Source organism: Bos indicus x Bos taurus, chromosome 10, assembly GCF_003369695.1.
Source record: "Bos indicus x Bos taurus breed Angus x Brahman F1 hybrid chromosome 10, Bos_hybrid_MaternalHap_v2.0, whole genome shotgun sequence".
Classification (NCBI taxonomy): domain Eukaryota; kingdom Metazoa; phylum Chordata; class Mammalia; order Artiodactyla; family Bovidae; genus Bos; species Bos indicus x Bos taurus.
Window position 1 is genome coordinate 82,342,742 of NC_040085.1, and position 18,490 is coordinate 82,361,231.

General features: G+C 45.0%; 1 protein-coding gene across 4 annotated transcripts in view; it reads right to left on the reverse strand.

Annotated features, from left to right (window-relative positions):
* Positions 1-4,929: 4,929 nt before the first annotated feature.
* Positions 4,930-18,490, reverse strand: part of TMED8 (transmembrane p24 trafficking protein family member 8) — a 32,978-nt gene continuing 19,417 nt past the window's right edge. For 3 of the 4 annotated variants that reach the window (XM_027552526.1, XM_027552529.1, XM_027552528.1), the window contains exons 3-6: positions 12,601-12,730; positions 10,692-10,833; positions 9,908-10,213; positions 4,930-8,659 (exon numbers count right to left, since the gene is read on the reverse strand). In XM_027552526.1, coding sequence (XP_027408327.1) covers positions 8,442-8,659; positions 9,908-10,213; positions 10,692-10,833; positions 12,601-12,730 — 796 coding nt within the window. In that variant the 3' untranslated portion in view covers positions 4,930-8,441. The remainder of the gene's footprint in view (positions 8,660-9,907; positions 10,214-10,691; positions 10,834-12,600; positions 12,731-18,490) is intronic. The other variant, XM_027552527.1, reaches the window with a different exon arrangement.

Here is an 18,490-nt window from a genome sequence, read left to right on the forward strand (position 1 = left end):
GGTCAGGAAGATTCCTGTTGAAGGAAATGGCAACCCACTCCAGTATTCTTGCCTGGGAAATCCCACGGACACAGGAGCCTAGCAGGCTACAGTCCCTGGGGCTGCAAAAAGAGTTGGACATGACTTAGCGACTAAACGACAACTCTTAACGTTTCTTCCCTTGGGCCAAGCCCAGATCCCAGTTCATACTCAGCTATAAATTTAAATGCAGACTTCCCTGGTGGTCCAGTGGTTAAAGAATCCACCTGCCAATGCAGGGGACATGGGTTCTATCCCTGATCTGGGAAGATCCCACATGCCACGAAGCAGCTAAGCCTGTATGCTACAACTACTGAGCCAGCAGGTCGAGAGCCCATGCTCTGCAACAAGAGAAGCCGTGGCGATGAGAAGCCCGTGCTCCACAACCAGATAAAGTCCACGTGCAGCACCCAAGACCTGGCACAGCCAAATATATATATATACATATATATTTTTTAATTCAAATGCAGATGAAAGCTCTATCATTAATCTCACTCTTAACTTTTTCTTGTTAATTTTTCTTAAATTTTTATAATAATAGATTATAAAATAATTCACAGATTTAAAGAACACTTATCCTCTTAAGACGCAGAGAAGAGATGAAGAAAAAATGTTAAAAATTAAAGTATAACTCAGATGTTTCAGGTGCATAGTGAAAAAGTTTATTTATGACATGTCAAAATTCAGAAGAGAAGACAAAGAATGCACAAAAGCATCACAAAATGGTTACATAATATAAAAACACAAGAACTGAGCTATTTCAGGAACAATAGCTCAGGATCCCATGTGTCTCAGGCAACACGCTCAGTGCCACGGGGTAGTGGAAATACAGTATTTTATTAAAGGGAAAACCACTCAGCAGGACATAACAAATAACAATTTGGTTCAGAGTTCTTAGAAATCATAGGCGATGCTGGCAGCATTTGTCATGAAAGGGAACACATAACTAGTTGACTGTGACAAATGATCGCTTGGGATACCATGTATTTTAGAGAAAAGGCTGTGACACTGTTTCCCTTCCAGACCCCTTTCTGCAATGTCAGCATCAGTGCATGATCCAGAATGATAAGGAAAGAACGCCTTGGTGGTTGCCAGTTGCTTAAAAACATTTACCAAGAAAGCCTGATCATCTTTCAGTCAACTGATAGATCTCAGTGCATGGCGCCAAAGCAGGCCTTTCAGAAACACAAGCTAAATGGCATAAGGTAGTTTAGGAGATCTTCAAGCACCTCCTCTATTCCAATTATCCTTACCTAAAGACTGGCTTTCTTATAATCCATCACTTTGATTACAAAGCAGCTTTCTTCTGGGGATTTCAGGACACTTCCCATTATTAAGGGAAAAGGGTACAGCAGAGTCATGGGTGATGAGGTTCCTTTCTCCACACTTTACTTGCTCTTGAACATAGCTAAATGGAAATAATTTAGGTTGACTAAATAAAAAACAGATTCATTTATGGGACAATCATTTCAGAAGAGGATGCTAGTGGAGTTTTAAATTTTTTAAATTTCTCAGTAAAATATGCCGCTTAGGAGAGGAGAGGAAAGAATTAGGATAATGTTTTCCATGTGATCCTTGACTGAACCTGAAAACCAACGGTAATAATCAATTACAGGTAACATTACAGATGAGGCATTTCAAACCTGAGTGAGGAAAAGGGTTCAGGAGGAGAGCTCCTTTACCTGACTGTGAGTTAAAGGCTCTTCTGTTATCCCATATACTATCATATTTCAAACCAAAACTTTACAATTGTTCATGATCCTGTATCAGAACATTCAGAAAATATATGTACTTGATCCCCTGGAAACCATTTCACATATTTTATCCCTAGATGAATCAAACCTGTCAGCTTAAAATGACAGAGAACTATGGAATTTAATTTTTCAAAAGCCTGTATCTCTAAATTTCTGGCATACATGTTCTTCATCTGTTTATCAGAGTGAAGAAGAGCCATGAAATCAACTCTGGTCCACATACCTGGGGGACTGAAAGAAATCAGATTGTGAGTTCAAACCAGTGACCGGGACTACAGATTATTTCAAAGCCAGAATCTTGTGCCTTTGGACTTAGTTTCTGAGGACACTGCTGTTTGTAAATGAACCCCCACTAACAAGGGTTTAGGTAATTAATTGAGTTTTCTTAGACTAGTGACAAGACTTTAAGATAGGAGGGGCTCTGTCTGGCCTTCTTGGTTCATGAGGGACAGGGCAGCGCCCCAGAGGGAGTGGTGATTTCTGAAATCTGGCCACACAACACTTAGCAAAGTTTCTCTCACCCTTTGGGTCCCAGATCCTGCCCTAATCTCACTACCTAAATAACTGGGTAGATGTCAAAGGCGTGCCCACAGGTGCTGGACTGGCTGGACAGAGCAAGTGGGTGACACTGATCATTAACCAGGTACCAAAAGAACCAAAGCAGCTCTTGCCAGGGTGCCGCCGCCCATTCCCAGAAAAGAGGCCAATGGGAACAGACTCTCAGGAGGTTCTCCTTTGCGGAAGGCCAGAGTCACTGCCCACATTAGACTGGCCCCTCAGTGGGCCCTGAAGCCAGACTCTGCGGACCTGCAGAGCTGCCGCCTCATGCTGAGATCGCACGCATGGCCGGTGACAGGGTCTAGGGCCCGTAGACGGAGGCCTTGCTCTGTTTCCCAGCCAACTCAATTAGTGTGTCATCCCCATCAGTATAGCATCATCACATCCTTTTCACTCACTTGGTGAGCTTAAGGAGAGTTCCAACTGCACAGTCACACAGGAGTTACCCACCCAGCTATCCCAAGGTGGGGCTGTAAGTCATACGCCCTCCCAGCCCTACTTCCAGCCAAGGCTGATCAGCTTATCTACTCAGCTCACACTATTATCGAATTCTGGTTAATTATGTAAACTTGGATATGGGTCTGGCCCCTCTCTGTCTCTCAGTTGTGTGGAAATGAGGGCCTAGGGACAGGATCCCACATGCATGAAAACTGGGACTTCGGTCATAGGGACACTCACCATATATTGGGTTGCTGGGAAGCACCCAACTTGTGACTAGTTTTAAACACCCATCCCCTACTTACTCCCCAAAGATTCATGCATGGTGGCTCCATGAGCTCAATCAGATACAATGAATACAAGGACTTGCTCTCTAAAGAGCATGAATCCCTTAACAAGCTACCCCTCACCAAAAAAATGAGACCACCTTCCTTCATACGGAAACTCACTTTCCAATTCTTTTCGACCACTAAGATTCTATAGGGTCGGTGCCCTTTCCACTTCTAGCAAATTCAGGCTTCCAAAAGGTCTACGCTTCTGGCTAGGTGGAAAGAGACTAGTTAGAGGTTGGTGTGAACTTTTTCGACCCAGGAGAGATTCTAAATGGAGGCTCTAAAAGGAAGACCAAATTGCGTCTGTCTGTTGGTCCCATTGACTGTGTGTGTATGACTGGCCCACACAAGATGAAAGGGAAATAGATTCCTACCCCTCACAGGGAGGTCAGCCTACAGAGGGCACAGCTCGTTCACAAAAAGTTTTGTGGCTTGAGGCTATTCCGGGATGTTGGTCAAAATGAATCTGTTTCATCCCTTTTTGGCCATAGTCAAAACCAACTGAGGCTACGGGGACATAGCAGGAACTCCTCCTAGCCTTTCTAAAGTCACCATCTTTTTTCATGGCGCTGGACCCACAAGTCCCAGAGAGTATAGAGGTGAAGTCAATCCTCAGGTCAGGGTTACACTTAGCAGAGGAGACCTACTCAAAAATATTTCCAGAGTGAAGTAAGCCAGAAGGAAAAACATAAATACAGTATACTAACGCATATATATGGAATTTAGAAAGATGGTAACAATAACCCGGTGTACGAGACAGCAAAAGAGACACTGATGTATAGAACAGTCTTATGGACTCTATGGGAGAGGGAGAGGGTGGGAAGATTTGGGAGAATGGCAATGAAACATGTAAAATATCATGTAGGAAACGAGTTGCCAGTCTAGGTTCGATGCACGATGCTGGATGCTTGGGGCTGGTGCACTGGGACGGCCCAGAGGGATGGTATGGGGAGGGAGGAGGGAGGAGGGCTCGGGATGGGGAACACATGTATACCTGTGGTGGATTCATTTTGATATTTGGCAAAACTAATACAATTATGTAAAGTTTAAAAATAAAATAAAATTAGAAAAAAAAAATATTTCCAAAGGCAATCTTGTTGGAAAAGAAAGCAAAGTGAGTCTGGGATGTCTCCAACAAGCACAGTGAGAACCAGTGAGGTTTCTGGCCAAAAGAAAAATTTCAATGGATGAAAAGCAAACTAAAGAACTACACAGAATCAGTATATGAGCAAGATTCTGGGATACATTTAATAGCTTTTCTCTCTCTCGTTTTCATTCCTTACTATCAATGTAAAAAAAAAAAAAAAAAAAAAAGAGCAGTTCCTCAAGCTGCACAATCCTTTTCACTCCTATCCCTTCCTCTAAAACAATAGCCTTTTGTGTAAATGTTAGGGGTCACTCAGCTCTGTACCTTAGAACCTTATACTTTGGGGTTAAAAGGCAACATTCTGCAGAAAAGTGGTCTTAAACATAAAAATATTTTGGGTTTGGGTTTCACCTAATTTCTTTCAAAGTGGGACTGGATAGGGCTCATCAAAAACATACAGATATTTTCTATAAATGATGTTTTATAGTCATATCTAAACCCACTGATTAAAATAAGATAGTGAGCTTTCAGGAAACTTTCAGTTAAAACTCTTCCATATATATATTATAAGGGACAATATATACTTTTTAAAAGTATAAGATTTTCTTTCCTAAATAACAGATAAAAATATTTTTAAAGTGCATGAATCAATTAAGGAAAAAAAAACTAAGAATGGCCTAATTTCAAGTTACTACCTACTTCCATTTTAAAGCTACATTATGTCTGAGGATCCGAGTGTTAATTTCAGTCCTGAGGATATGTTGGAAAGCAACAGAGATCAGAAAAAAGTCCTTCCAGTGGAAAGCAGTTTCACAATTACCTTCACTCTGACATGCCAGATAGAGAAGAAAACATTAGCTTTTAGAGCCTACTGCTGCTGCTGCTGCTGCTGCTAAGTCGCTTCAGTCGTGTCCGACTCTGTGCGACCCTATAGACGGCAGCCCACTAGGCTCCTCTGTCCCTGGGATTCTCCAGGCAAGAGTACAAAAGGGAAAATATAGCATGAGTTCTGAAAAATGGAGAACAGGAAATATTTTTATGAGGATCACCTCCCTGGTTAACTGGCACTGAATGAGTTGAGTTTGCTAAAAACCAGGAACTCTCTGACACTGGAGAGGTGATGTCTGTGAAGGGAATACTCTACCGGACACTTGTCAAAAGGAACAGAACAGCAGAATCATCTTTGTTTAAAAGTTAGCAGTTTATAATTTTAAAATCTGCGTGACGGATATACATAAGGGTGCTTATACTATACTTCTTTTAAATGTTGTTTGCTGAGAATTTTTCAAAATAAAATGTTGAGAAAAATTAACACCCTAAACTTTCTAAATGTCCCATCTCTCAACAAAGTAGCAAAACTAAATAAACCAAAGAAACTTAAGAACTTGGCCACCTTGTGGAGAGACTTCCAGTCTCTCCTACTGGGAAGTACTTTCTTTCCATTGTACATTAATATTTATGCTCTAAAGAACAGGGTGAAGGTGAAAGCAAGTGATTTTCACTTCATTGTTTGGTTCCGTAAACTGAGAGAGAGAGAGAGAGACTAAGGAAGTGACGACCTCTTAGGGTTTGCTGAACCATGAAATTCTCAGTAATTACATGTGTTTTATAGGTAATATTTTGTCCCCAAAGTTCAGTAATTTCAGATGACTTAATATGGGATAGTAAATTCATTAGATGGTGAAAATATCTTCTTTTAGCTATTTGTGTGTGTGTGTGTGTGTGTGAATGGATCAAAGAAGCACTGACTGTTAACGAAACACAGGTACAGAATGAAATATAACAATGTCCAGGACTTCAAAAGTGACCAGACAATAACAGGCACACTGAGGCGATGGGAACGAGTCCCTCAGGCTTCCCGGATGCAACAGAACTAGGATTCTAAAGAAAACAAGTATACAGAGACTCTCATGGCAAAAATCAACAACAGAAAGTGTCATCCCAGGGAGCCTCCAATGACCTGACAGCTCCATCTTAACAGAAAGTCGGAAGTTAACAATAAACAGGAAAAATAAGCCAGCCTTTAGCTGACTGGAGAAGAGCTCGGTAGAAAATTATTTTATAAAGATTCTATTCAATTAGCTAAGGCATGATTCAATTTCAGTGATGATCACACGGCTACCTGATGGGATGACCGCACAGCGAGTTTGCTTTCAGCGCCTCAATAGGCAGTTGCTAGAATAGTTACTAACTTCTTACAGGGCATAGAGATTTGGGCCAGTGTATAATCCTCTACAGAACACACTCAGACGTAAAGTAATGGAGGTATGAGGCCGCGTGGAGGAGGAGGGATGCTGCGGTGGGCCCCGCATCCTCTCCCACCTGGGGCTGTGCTCCCGGAGGAACAGACGGTGCGGCTCTAGCGCCCTTTGTTCGTGACGGAGGTGCCGCTATGGACCTGTCGTGGGGAGCCCTGGTCGCTGAGTTTCTGCTTCTGTGCAGAGGGGAGGCGTGGTGTGAGGCTCCCACACAGGGAAGGAAGGAGCCAAAGGAAGCATCGTGACGCAGCTGACTCCTCAGAGCAGGCGGAGGGCTTGGCAGTCCTGGCATCACGGGATGCCTCTGGTTGGCTGGTCAAGTCCTCTACACTCACTCAATCCTGGACAAACGGGCAGATTCCCTCACAACCTAGAGATCCTCACAGGGAGTACTGCGGGCAGCAGGCTGGGGTCGGGGGGGCATCATTCGTCCACCTCAGGAGGGGCAGACCCCTCCCAGAGCCTCACGGGGACTGACCCCACAGGAGTGGAACATCAGCCCTCCCTGTCTTTGCCTGAAATCTCCATTTAGTTAGACTCCACAGGAGAGGGGGCCTCGGTGTCTCAGGGCAGGTGGAAGGAAGCCTTCTGAGAAACAGATGGGAACTGTTTCAAAGGTGAAGTGAAATGTGGCTTTAACAATAAATAAAAGTAATAAATAAATCTAATTCTTCCTCAGAATTCTAAGGCAGTAGTAACAGGCTTGACGCAAGGAATAAGAGGAGGAGGTACATGGTCGCAGACGTGCCTCCTCCTTGGCTGGGGCGGGGCCTGGCCACCACGTGCCTCTGGGGACACTGGAGGCAGCTCCCCGCGGCACGCCCGCTTCATGGCGTGGAAAAGGCCCTCCCCAGGGAACGTACAGGCTTCAGCCTGGTAAAAGAACAAAGCCGACCAGCAGCAGCAGTGAGGCTTCATGACCACCTCCCCTTCGAGACTTCGAACACCAAAAGCCTGTAGCCCTGAATGCAAGCAACCTAGACATCTAGAAACTTAGGAAATCTGACTGGTCCCAAAGCAAAATTTCTAAATATCACCCATTTTCTAAAGACGAAAAAAAAAAAAAAAAAAAAGCGGTGGGGAATCTGGAGTGTTGTTTTGTTTTTTAACCTCTTCTCTCAGATTATCTACCCCTCCTTCTTTGATTATACATAAAATGATTTAGTAACACTTGACTTCCGGAGATGTGGCATCTGAGATCAACCCAGTACCTAATTTCCACCCTTCCCCCTTCCACCCCCAGGGCCCTTGGAAAGGAACACCGCCTCTTGAAATAGGAAGTGATGGAGGCAGTTTTTCTTCCCAGAATAGCTTAGACTACAGGGATCATCACTTTGGACTGCATGGAAGTTCTTGCTGTGATGGCACAGACTTAGAAAAGGGAAAGGAGAGAAGGAGAGGCAGGGTGAAATCACCAGCCCTCCAGAGGCAGTGAGGGCTCCCAGCCTGTGCTAGAGAACGGGCAGAACCAGCAGGCGGGAATACGGCAGTGGTGAGAGGCTGGCCAGAGCTTTCCGCATCCCCGACACTGGGCTCCTTCACGGACAGAGTGCTGTTCCCTCTTTCTGTCCTTTAGAAAAGTGAAGAGAGTGGGTGGCCACTAAACTCGCCTGCGTGAAGGCTCTGCAAGAGGAGAGCGCAGCAGTTGAAAGCATACACCTGGAACCAAAACAAACCTATTTTGAAAAGGCAACACCCAACTTCCTTTTAGGCTTTTGGCCTGATGGGTGTCCTCCGCAGAGAGATTTTGCTGGAGTCGGAAGCAACGAGAGCGTGAGTCAGGGACCACAGAGCAGGGGTACCACGCCACCATCTGCGGAAGCCAAGGACGGGGCAAAGCTACACGGATGGGGCCAACAGTCAGGTCCGCCAGCAAGGCGGGAGGGTCGGGCGCCCCACGCTCAGCTTGGAGCCCTTGCCTATCCAGGACAAGAGGCCCCAGCTGGCAGCCTGCTCCAGCCGGCGCACGCCACCTGCGTCCCGTCCCGGCGGGCCTTCAGCTCGTGTAGTAGACGTGGAAGTAGAGAGTCTTGTTGCGAAGCAGGGAGTAGGAGTTGTCAAACTTCAGCAGGTAGATGCCCTCGCCGGGGTAGTCGTGGCTGCCGGCCTGCACGTCTCGGTGGCTGTCCCGGCGGTACACGGGCATGACCTCCCCGTAGCGGCCCCGCAGGGAGCTCCTGGAGCCTCGCTCCACGTCTCCAGCTGGGACGGGGTCTGCGTGAGCAAAGGGCAGAGTGTTCAGCTATGAATTCAGAGAACAAAAAGGCCTACCTGAAGGCAAGAAGATGAACCAGGTAACAAGCTGGTGGCTTTCCCCCCACGGGGCATTTGGAAATGTCTAGTGGCCTCCAACTAGGCCATCGGAGTGACTAGTAGGTGATACTGGCCTTTAGCGCTCAAGGGTTCAGGAGTGCTAAATGTCAGGATAGTACCTTCTCAACAAAGAAGTGTCTCCTTCCAAATGCCAACAGTATTTGCACTGAGAAACAATGATTTAGCCTTACAGAGCCTTCCTAGCTCCAGGAGTATCTGGAAATTTCCAAGGAGTATCTGGAAATTTCCAAGGGGGAGGGCAAGATATTTAAGAAGGGAAGATTCAACAGGTGAAAGAACTCGCTAAAGGAAGTAGGAAATGCAGGTAAAGGTGCTATAGCAAGTGACCCCCAAACCCCTAATGGTCCCCTGAGGAGCAACAAATAAGATCCTAGGTTCTCCTCCTTCTTGAATACATGCAGACCTCCCTATAGACTTGCTTTTCCATGAAGAAGCAAGTTAAGGGGTTGACTGTAGGATGATATGGGAAAATCAAGGAATAAGGCTAATTAATGCTTATTTAAAAAAATAAAGGCAGCCTTAGGGCCATTGTGAGTAGGCTTGTGAGTAAGGACTGGAATATAGCACAGAGACTATTTTTAAAACTGCTCTGGGCACGAAGGAAGAAGTAAACAGAAGTCAGCCAGCTGTGACAGTCTGGAAGGAGGAGAGAATGGGTATGTTTGGCAAACTGCAGTCACTCAGCTTGGTTCCAGACCAAGAAGAAATGTAAATATCCCACAGAGAAAGAAATATAAATATCTCTAAGAGAGAAATAAAAAATAATCTCAGGTTTACATACGTGATCTGAAAAACACTGCCTCTACACACAGCAGCACAACACCCCTTTCCCTGCCCCCAACCCACCCCCGTCCCCAGCAGATCCTGGAGGACAACATAGCCAGGTACCGATTAAAAAGAACAGAGGCCTTCCACTCAGGCATCACTGCTACCCCACCAGAATGTTCTCAGAGGGTCTGACTTCAGCCTGCATCACTCAACTTGGCTTGCAAAGCTGAAAGGGATTCTCTGCCTGCATTCTCAGAAACAGGAGGACGGGTACAAGGCAGGAAGTGATCGCTTGGTGATTGCTAGAAATTAGGTTGAACCAGGAAAGGAGACCGCAAATTATGTTCAAATTCAATGTACCTTCGAGCTCCTCGTCTTCTTCCTCGTCTTCGTCCTCATCCTCACTGGAATCACTGACTTGCACCGTTATGTCGGTGCTGGTTACCGGGGTCCAGTCAAAGTAAACTCCAAAGCCAATGTCATAGTCATCAGTTGCAAACTCCCAGCAGACACGCTTCCCCTCGGGATGGGTTGGCACCCGGATGGTCACCACCTCCCCCCGCTTCACCACCAGACGGCTGTTCTTCTCTTTGCCCAGCTTGCTCTTGAATTCCTTCATCTTGGCAAAGGTCCAGATGCACGGAGGAGCCATGAGAGGTGGGGAGACTGAAAGGACAGACTGCTTACTACTGAGAAAGAAACCCCGAGGAAACGCTGCCACACCCGGCCTTTTGCTTAGGGGAGGTGGTCATAGTCAAAGACGTTCTTCCTACTGGCTTCCTTGACTTCTGTTCACAAGGAAGGAGGGAGCATTGCCCTGAGGTGGGTCAGCTGCTCAGCTCAAGAAACAGGTCTCTTTTAAACTTTATTATAAATAAATACATAAATATTTATCTATACACACACACACACACACACACCAGGATCGAGTACCAGACATATATACAGTAAATAGAGTACCATATATATATAAACTGAATAGAGCCTACTCTATTCAGACACTGGTTGTTCTTCCTCTTTTGGTCGTATGTAATCTGATGCGTTCTCCTTCCTTCCTTTCTTTCCTTCCATCTATCTGCCTGCCCTTCTTTAAGTACTTACAGGAACAAAACAAAAACACCTTCTACGCCCCCAAAGGTCTCACCTCTCCTGTGGTCCCCCAGCAGGTCTGCAGATTCCAAATCAGCTGACAGAACATCGACAGCTCCTGTGTGCTCAGACTGGATCATCACGATGTCCCCAGACCTTTGTGGGCCGTGGTACCTGGCCATCTGCACAAGAGAGTTCTGGTCACAGGACATATGCAAAGGCAGGTTCCTATTAGCCTCTTTCCAACTGAAGGCTGCCAGCCCTGCCTTATTATTATTACCTCCGCTCTCCTGACTCACAAGTCTCCTGACCCCCGTTGGTCAACGTTCCTTTTCTCTCCTCCAGCCACAGGTTGTAATAAACTCTACCCACTTTTATTTTCATGCCACCAACATGTTCCCTAGTTTAGAGCTTCTTTCATGTTCTCTCCAGCTTTTTGCTACTTTCCCACTTCAGACTCTTCATAAAAACCTGGCCCACAAACATCCTCAAGGTTTGCTACTGACTTTCCCGTGTTTCTTGGCCACGCCTGCACAGCCCCTCCCCACAGCTCCTCTCAGGACAGCTCTTGCTTCTGGGCCTTCACTCAGCCACACGTCCTCCTGCTACAATTTCCGTCCAGAGGTTCCTTCCAGATCGCTGTCCATCAGTCCATCAAAGTACTGTAGAGAAAGAACCCGGCTCCTACTCTGGCTCCCTTGTCCCCCTGTCTCTCACCCGTGGCACACCTTGGACGTCCCACCTGACACAAGCTGCCTCATCCACCAACAATGTTCTATAAATAATCACAATCTCACCTTAGACCAGCCCCAGGATTTGCATTTCAACAGTATACCCACTGCCAGACATCTGACTTGCATAGAAGAGTGCAAATGTCAATCGATACTCACAGCCCTCACTGACCCATAGCAGGAGACAGCGGCCTCTCCCTAGTGGGTTTCACTTCAAACCACTCAGATTAGCATTCCCCTATTTCGCGCCATCGTGCCTTAATTTCCTGCTCCTTCTCCAAGCAGTTGGTAGGCAACTCAAGAAGAAATGCACACCTACTGCCAACACGGAAGAGCCCATCCGTGAGACAGCTCACATCAGTGACTCCAGTCAAGTGTCAGAATGACATTTGCAAGAAATGAATGAATGAATGAATACATGGATGCAGTAATCCTCCCAGATTATATTCTCATAATATCTGTTTCTAGAGAGTCCTTCAGCTCTTATCACCACTATTAAATGAGTTAAACCAGACTTTGACTAACTTCCTTAAATGAGTCCTTCCTTTTCCAGAAGGTTAAACAAAGATTTAGCTTGCAACTTATTAGCTGCAAAGTAAAGTCAATACCAGCTCTTAACCACAGTTTCCTCATTTGTAAAGTAGCAACATAGTAGTAGTACCTGTCTCACGGCGCTGTTCTCAGGGGTAAATGAAGTGTTGTTGGATAAAAAGGCTTTGTAAACTATAAAGCATTATACGAATGTAATTATAATGCCTGGAATTGTCTTTACTGACACCAACACCATTTGTTCTTCTGTATATGTTAATATGTATATATTATATATAATGTATTCTGTATATATGTATACATGATACATAATGTATATGTTAATAATGATATGAACAACTCTTCCCTCCAAGGCAGGGAGACCACTGCTATCAGTACCACTTCTATGGAATCTTTACCATAAGTCCCAAGTAGATCTACCACAAGAAAGCTGAGACTAATACATAATTCAATGGTTAAGGGCTCCTCAGATGGAGAGGATTTTAGACAACATGTGAACATTCATTATAACCCTTCATTTCTTGAACAGATGCTTACTGGGTGCTAGTACAGTGAGGGACCTGGGGACAATACACACGATTGTTCCCCACATAACTAAGCGTGAGATGGCAGTGCTTTCTAATTCCAATCTATCCAAACGCATCCAAACTTGTGCTTTTCAGAGAGAAAGAACGTGCTCCCGACCTTGCTGAGGATCTGGGTCTGGTCAGCAGACAGCAATTCCTGTTCCACCGAGGCCTGGGCCTCCCCGGCATGGGCGGCCTTCTGCTTATCTTCTGTGGCATCCTCTGTCACTGGAGACACCATCTGTGACCTCCCAGAAGAAGACAGCATGTCAATTCATGGACTCTTTTTTTTTTTTTTTGGCTGATCTATGTGGCTTCTGGAATCTTAGTTCTCCGACCAGGGACTGAACCAGGTCCGTGGCAGTGACAACATGGATGGAGACCTAACCACTGGACTGCCCAGGAATTCCCCTCAAGGACTCTTCTAAAAGGTACAGTAGTCTTGGAGAAACTCAGAATGAAAGGGAAAAAAAAAAGCCTTCAAAGGGCACCCCCAACCCCTGCTTTCCTCTGGCATTTAGGTCCACCGTCATTTCAGCTGACCAACGCCCTGGGCTGAAATGGCCCCACAGTAAAGCAGTGATACCATGTGAGGACCCAGGACGGACAATGCCAGGTCCCAGGACCCGAGAACCATAGTAAATACACGGGTCAGCTGTCTAAGGTGGACTGCAGGTCTGGCTTTTATTCCCCACTCTGGGACCCATGCCATTTGCTCCAAGCAGAACTTCAACAAAAGAGGGGCTGGAATCCCGGTTCTGTTCTACACAGAAAGCTGCCCTTAGAAGTAAAGGGAGGAGGCCCCGCCCAAGCCTGAAACTGATCACAATAGAAAGGAAGTGTAGACTGATTAGCAAGGCAAGGCTCTCCCCTGCTATCCCAGGAGCAGTTCAGTGTTTCCATTCACGTCTTATCACTGCTACTCAGCGCACAGCCAGTTCACGGGTGATAAAAGCAAGGCAACCACTTTTTTTTCCTCTTTAAAAAAAAAAAAAGTATGATCTTTTATACTTCTTTCTTAAATTTAGTTTTGGTTGTGCTGGGTCTTTGTTGCTGCGCGGGCTTTTCTCTAGCTATTCTCTAGTGGTGGTGTGTGGGCTCCACATTACGGTGGCTTCTCTTGTGGAGCACGGGCTCGGGATGTGCAAGGCCTTCAGTGGTTGCTGCTCGTGAGCTCAGCAGCTGGGGCTCCCAGGCTCTAGAGCGCAATTCAGTAGCTATGGCACAGGGACTTAGTTGCTCCAAGGCACGTGGGATCTTCCCAGATCAGGTTTCGAGCCTGTGTCTCCTGCATTGGCACTCAGATTCTTTACCACTGAGCCACCAGGGAAGCCCACTTTTTTTCCTTTTTAAAGCATATTAATCTACTCTTCCAATGACTTCAGATACAACTATTCTAATAGCTAATTTTAAAGAAGCAAGGGAATAACATATTCTCTCTTCCATTTCTTCTGGATTCAGAGAGACTAGAAAAGTGGAGTTAAATGCCAGGGCTGTAGTGCAATATCCCAGGCCTCTTGAAAATCTGTTGCCATCAAAATGTGGGGTGGAGTCTTTAGAGAAGCAGTTATCAAAGTACAGTCTGGGGACCGCTGGCATCCTTAAGACTCCTCTTTCAGGGCAGTGTGTGAAGTCAAACCCTTTCATAATAATTCTAAAATATTGTTTGCCTTTTTTCATCTTGTTAAGCATTTTCCAGACACTACCTGACATATGATATCACAACAGAATGGACACAGAAGCGGACCTGAGAATCCAACTGTCTTTTGTTAATGCAGACATTAAAGACTTCCCTGGTGGCTCAGATGGTAAAAGCATCTGCCTACATCGCGGGAGACCCAGGTTCGATCCCTGGGTTGGGAAGATCCCCTGGAGAAGGAATTGGCAACCCACTCGAGTACTCTTGCCTGGAAAATCCCATGGATGGAGAAACCTGGTAGGCTACAATCCATGGGGTCGCAAAGAGTTGGACACGACTGAGCAACTTCACTTCAAAGAGATTTACAGCATCTCTCTTCTCACTGAACTATTTTTCTTTGAAAACTAGTTGTTTTTCATTAAAGCCAAGTTATTAATATTAACATGTAATGAATTCCTTATTGTTATTTTAAATGAATGATTTTTTTTAATTTTGCAGGTTTAATTTCTAGTATGGTGAACATTGATAGATATAAGTCACATAAATAAAAATTCTTTAAGGTCCTCAATAATTTCTAAGAGTGTAAAGTTTTGAGAGCTGCTGCTTTAGGGTATCGCCCATGTCCTCAGAAAGGCTGAGTGAATGACTGGGAACCAATACTATAAACTGCATGGGGAAACACAGGGTTTACTTTGGAGTTCATTAGTTTCTTTTCTTCTTTCTTTCTGAACATAAACAAGAAAAATCACTTCTAGTTTATAAATCAGCTCTTCCTCAGATAAAACAGAGCCATCGTTTACAATATCTAAGTCACTTAAACTTACCTCAAAACAAACAAGGGGCAGTTACTACGAAGATCAGAGCTGCGGTTGATTATCCCGTGTAAAGTGTAAATTGGTCTAGGCTGTGAGTCTATTTTATTCTCTTAAACCCAGAAATGAGAGTCCAATTTGGTTCCTTGACACTACTTATTAACTGTCTCCTCTATGAGGAGGTGAGCTTGATGGCAGGGACTGGGTCTTTCTCCCTCTGCATGCGCAGCGTCCACAGCCGAGCCTGTCCCGTGGAACCCTAAGGCCCTCTGCACTCTGATTTTATCTCCTAGAATGATCTCTTGCCTTCCCCAGTCCACTCCAGTCACAATGGCTTCTTCACTCTCCTGAGTCCTCAAACACCTCACTCTCCCTCACCTAAGGACACAGGTGTGCTATGGCCTCCACCTGCCAATGCGGGAAATGGGCATTTGCTCCCTGGGTTGGGAAGATCCCCTGGAGAAGGAAATGGCTAACCACTCCAGTGTTCTTGCCCGGAGAATCCCATGGACAGAGGAGCCTGACCGGCCACAGTCCACGGGGTCTCGAAGGGTCAGACGACTTAGCGACTAAACAAAAACAACAACATGGCCTCAGCTGGAATCCTCCTCCCCCAGTTTCTCAGGGCTTGCTTCCCTCCTTCTTCCCTTCTGCTCATCCATTGCTTTTGGGGATGCTTCCTCTCCCTGGCCCATCACTCTTTACACCCTTACCCTGCTTTATTTTTCCACCCTGCACTTATGACTGCCTGATGTACTATGTACCATATTCTTGTTGATTGCAAGACACATTTTTGTTTTCTGACTTTAATACAGCTGATATACAGGATGTCCTAAAAACTGCTGCTGTCTTAAAACAGTCTGGGGCCTGGAATGACATGGAATCCCTGCCAGGGCCTGGGAATGCCACCAACTGAGGCGACTTGAATTGAGTTGTGTCTGAGAGTTTTGTTTAGATCACACTGGCAGAATGAGTTCAGACAACAGACTTCTGGCTCATACTCTCAGGGGAGGAGTTTTTTCCTCCTCTCGCTCAGTGCCAAGGCGGAGACATTCAAGTTGCCCCTCAGGTCCTTTTCTGTGTCGAACGATCTCTTTCTTTGTTTCTCTTCTCACTGAAGGTGCAGGTTTTGGGGGTCCCAGTTTCATGTGTGTTGGGGAGTCTCTTATTAGCCTATCTTGGGCATTCTTTCCTTTCTTGGTGGTATATAAAATAACAGTACATCTTATCGGATCAGATCAGTCGCTCAGTCATGTCCGACTCTTTGCATCTTATAGTTGATGACAATTTAGATTCTATGAAATACAATGTTCACTTTTTTTCCATCTGCCTCCCCCACTAGAATATAAGCGGCATGAGACCAGGGACTTGGATTGTTGGTTCATTTATGGTGTCTTCAGTGCCTAGAACACTGCCAGGTAATAGCGGGCTCTCAACAAATAACCTGTTGAGTGATTAAATGAGTGAGTTAACTTTCGTTTGGGAACAAAAGAGGACTATTCAGAATGTGAGAACACACAGTTAATCTGACCATCAGCCCGAGCTTACTGTGTATGGCCCTAAAATCTAATCTCTCCTTTGCCTTTGTGTATGTTACTTTGCACAAATACAGTTCTGCTTATTTAGAAAAATATTTTAGACAGGACAGGCAACAGCTACATAAATTTAATATTCACATTAGCATTTTATGCTCTAAAGAATTAGTGAAGGGTATCTGGGGAAAAATAAATTGCAAATCACTTGATGCTGATGATGAACCAGGTAAGGGAAAAACACCCACTGTAAGCCTTCTGGTTTATGCTAACCCAGAGCAGGGAGGCCATCCCGAAGGGAGGGAGAGCCAGGTCAGCCAGCCAGCCTCACTAGAAAAGATAGAGCCGTGCCATTTCCATTGCGAAAATATAAAAAACACAAACACCAGCCTTCAGGCATCATACTCGCTGGATTTTTTTTCTTCACACACTAGATTTTAGAAAAAAAACTTGAACAATGTATCTCCCTTTTTCTAAGAATATTCTATATTCTTCACTCAAAATATTCATTTACTCTTAAGAAGAAAAAGAAATCAGTTCTGTACCAAAAGCCATTCCCCAAGAATCCTACAAATCAACATGCGCAGAACAAAGGTGGGAAAGGAAAATGGAAGGACAGAGGACATTCTCCTCAGGGGATTTGCTGAGAATATGAACTATCTCTTTCTCGGGTGGCTCAGTGGTAAAGAATCTGCCTGCAATGTTGGAGACCTGGGTTCAACCCCTGGGTTGGGGAGATCCCCTGGAGAAGGGCATGGCAACCCATTCGAGTATTCTTGCTTGAAGAACTCTATGGACAGAGGACCCTAGAAGGCTACAGTCTATCGGTTCGCAAAGAGTCACACACGACTGAGCGACAAACACTTTTTTCACTTTTTTTCAATCAGTGCCTTGAGGAGACTATGTCTTCCAAAAGGATCCTTATATGTAATAACCTGGTAGTTCTAACAGACAGAGTGCCTGATGAACGATGGACGGAGGGTCGTGACATTGTACAGGAGACAGGGATCAAGACCATCCCCAGGAAAAAGAAATTCAAAACAGCAAAATGGCTGTCTGAGGAGGCCTTACAAATAGCTGTGAAAAGAAGGGAAGCGAAAAGCAAAGGAGAAAAGGAAAGATATACCCATTTGAATGCAGAGTTCCAAAGAATAGCAAGGAGAGATAAGAAAGCCTTCCTCAGTGATCAGTGCAAAGAAATACAGGAAAACAACAGAATGGGAAAGATTAGAGATCTCTTAAAAAATTCAGAGATACCAAGGGAATATTTCATGCAAAGATGGGCTCAATAAAGAACAGAAATGGTAGGGACCTAACAGAAGCAGGAGATATTAAAAACAGGTGGCAAAAATACACAGAAGAACTATACAAAAAAGATCTTCACAACCCAGATAATTACGATGGTGTGATCACTCACCTAGAGCCAGATATCCTGGAATGTGAAGTCAAGTGGGCCTTAGGAAGCATCACTACGAACAAAGCTAGTGGAGATGATGGAATTCCAGTTGAGCTATTTCAAATCCTGAAAGATAATACTGTGAAAGTGCTGCACTCAATATGCCAGCAAATTTGGAAAACTCAGCAGTGGCCACAGGACTGGAAAAGGTCAGTTTTCATTCCAATCCCAAAGAAAGGCCATGCCAAAGAATGCTCAAACTACTGCACAATTGCACTCATCTCACACGCTAGTAAAGTAATGCTCAAAATTCTCCAAGCCAGGCTTCAGCAATACGTGAACTGTGAATTTCCAGATGTTCAAGCTGGATTTAGAAAAGGCAGAGAAACCAGAGATCAAATTGCCAACATCCGCTGGATCATGGAAAAAGCAAGAGAGTTCCAAAAAAACATCTATTTCTGCTTTATTGACTATGCCAAAGCCTTTGACTGTGTGAATCACAATAAACTGTGGAAAATTCTGAAAGAGATGGGAATATCAGACCACCTGACCTGCCTCTTCAGAAACCTGTACGCAGGTCGGGAAGCAACAGTCAGAACTGGACATGGAACAACACACTGGTTCCGAAT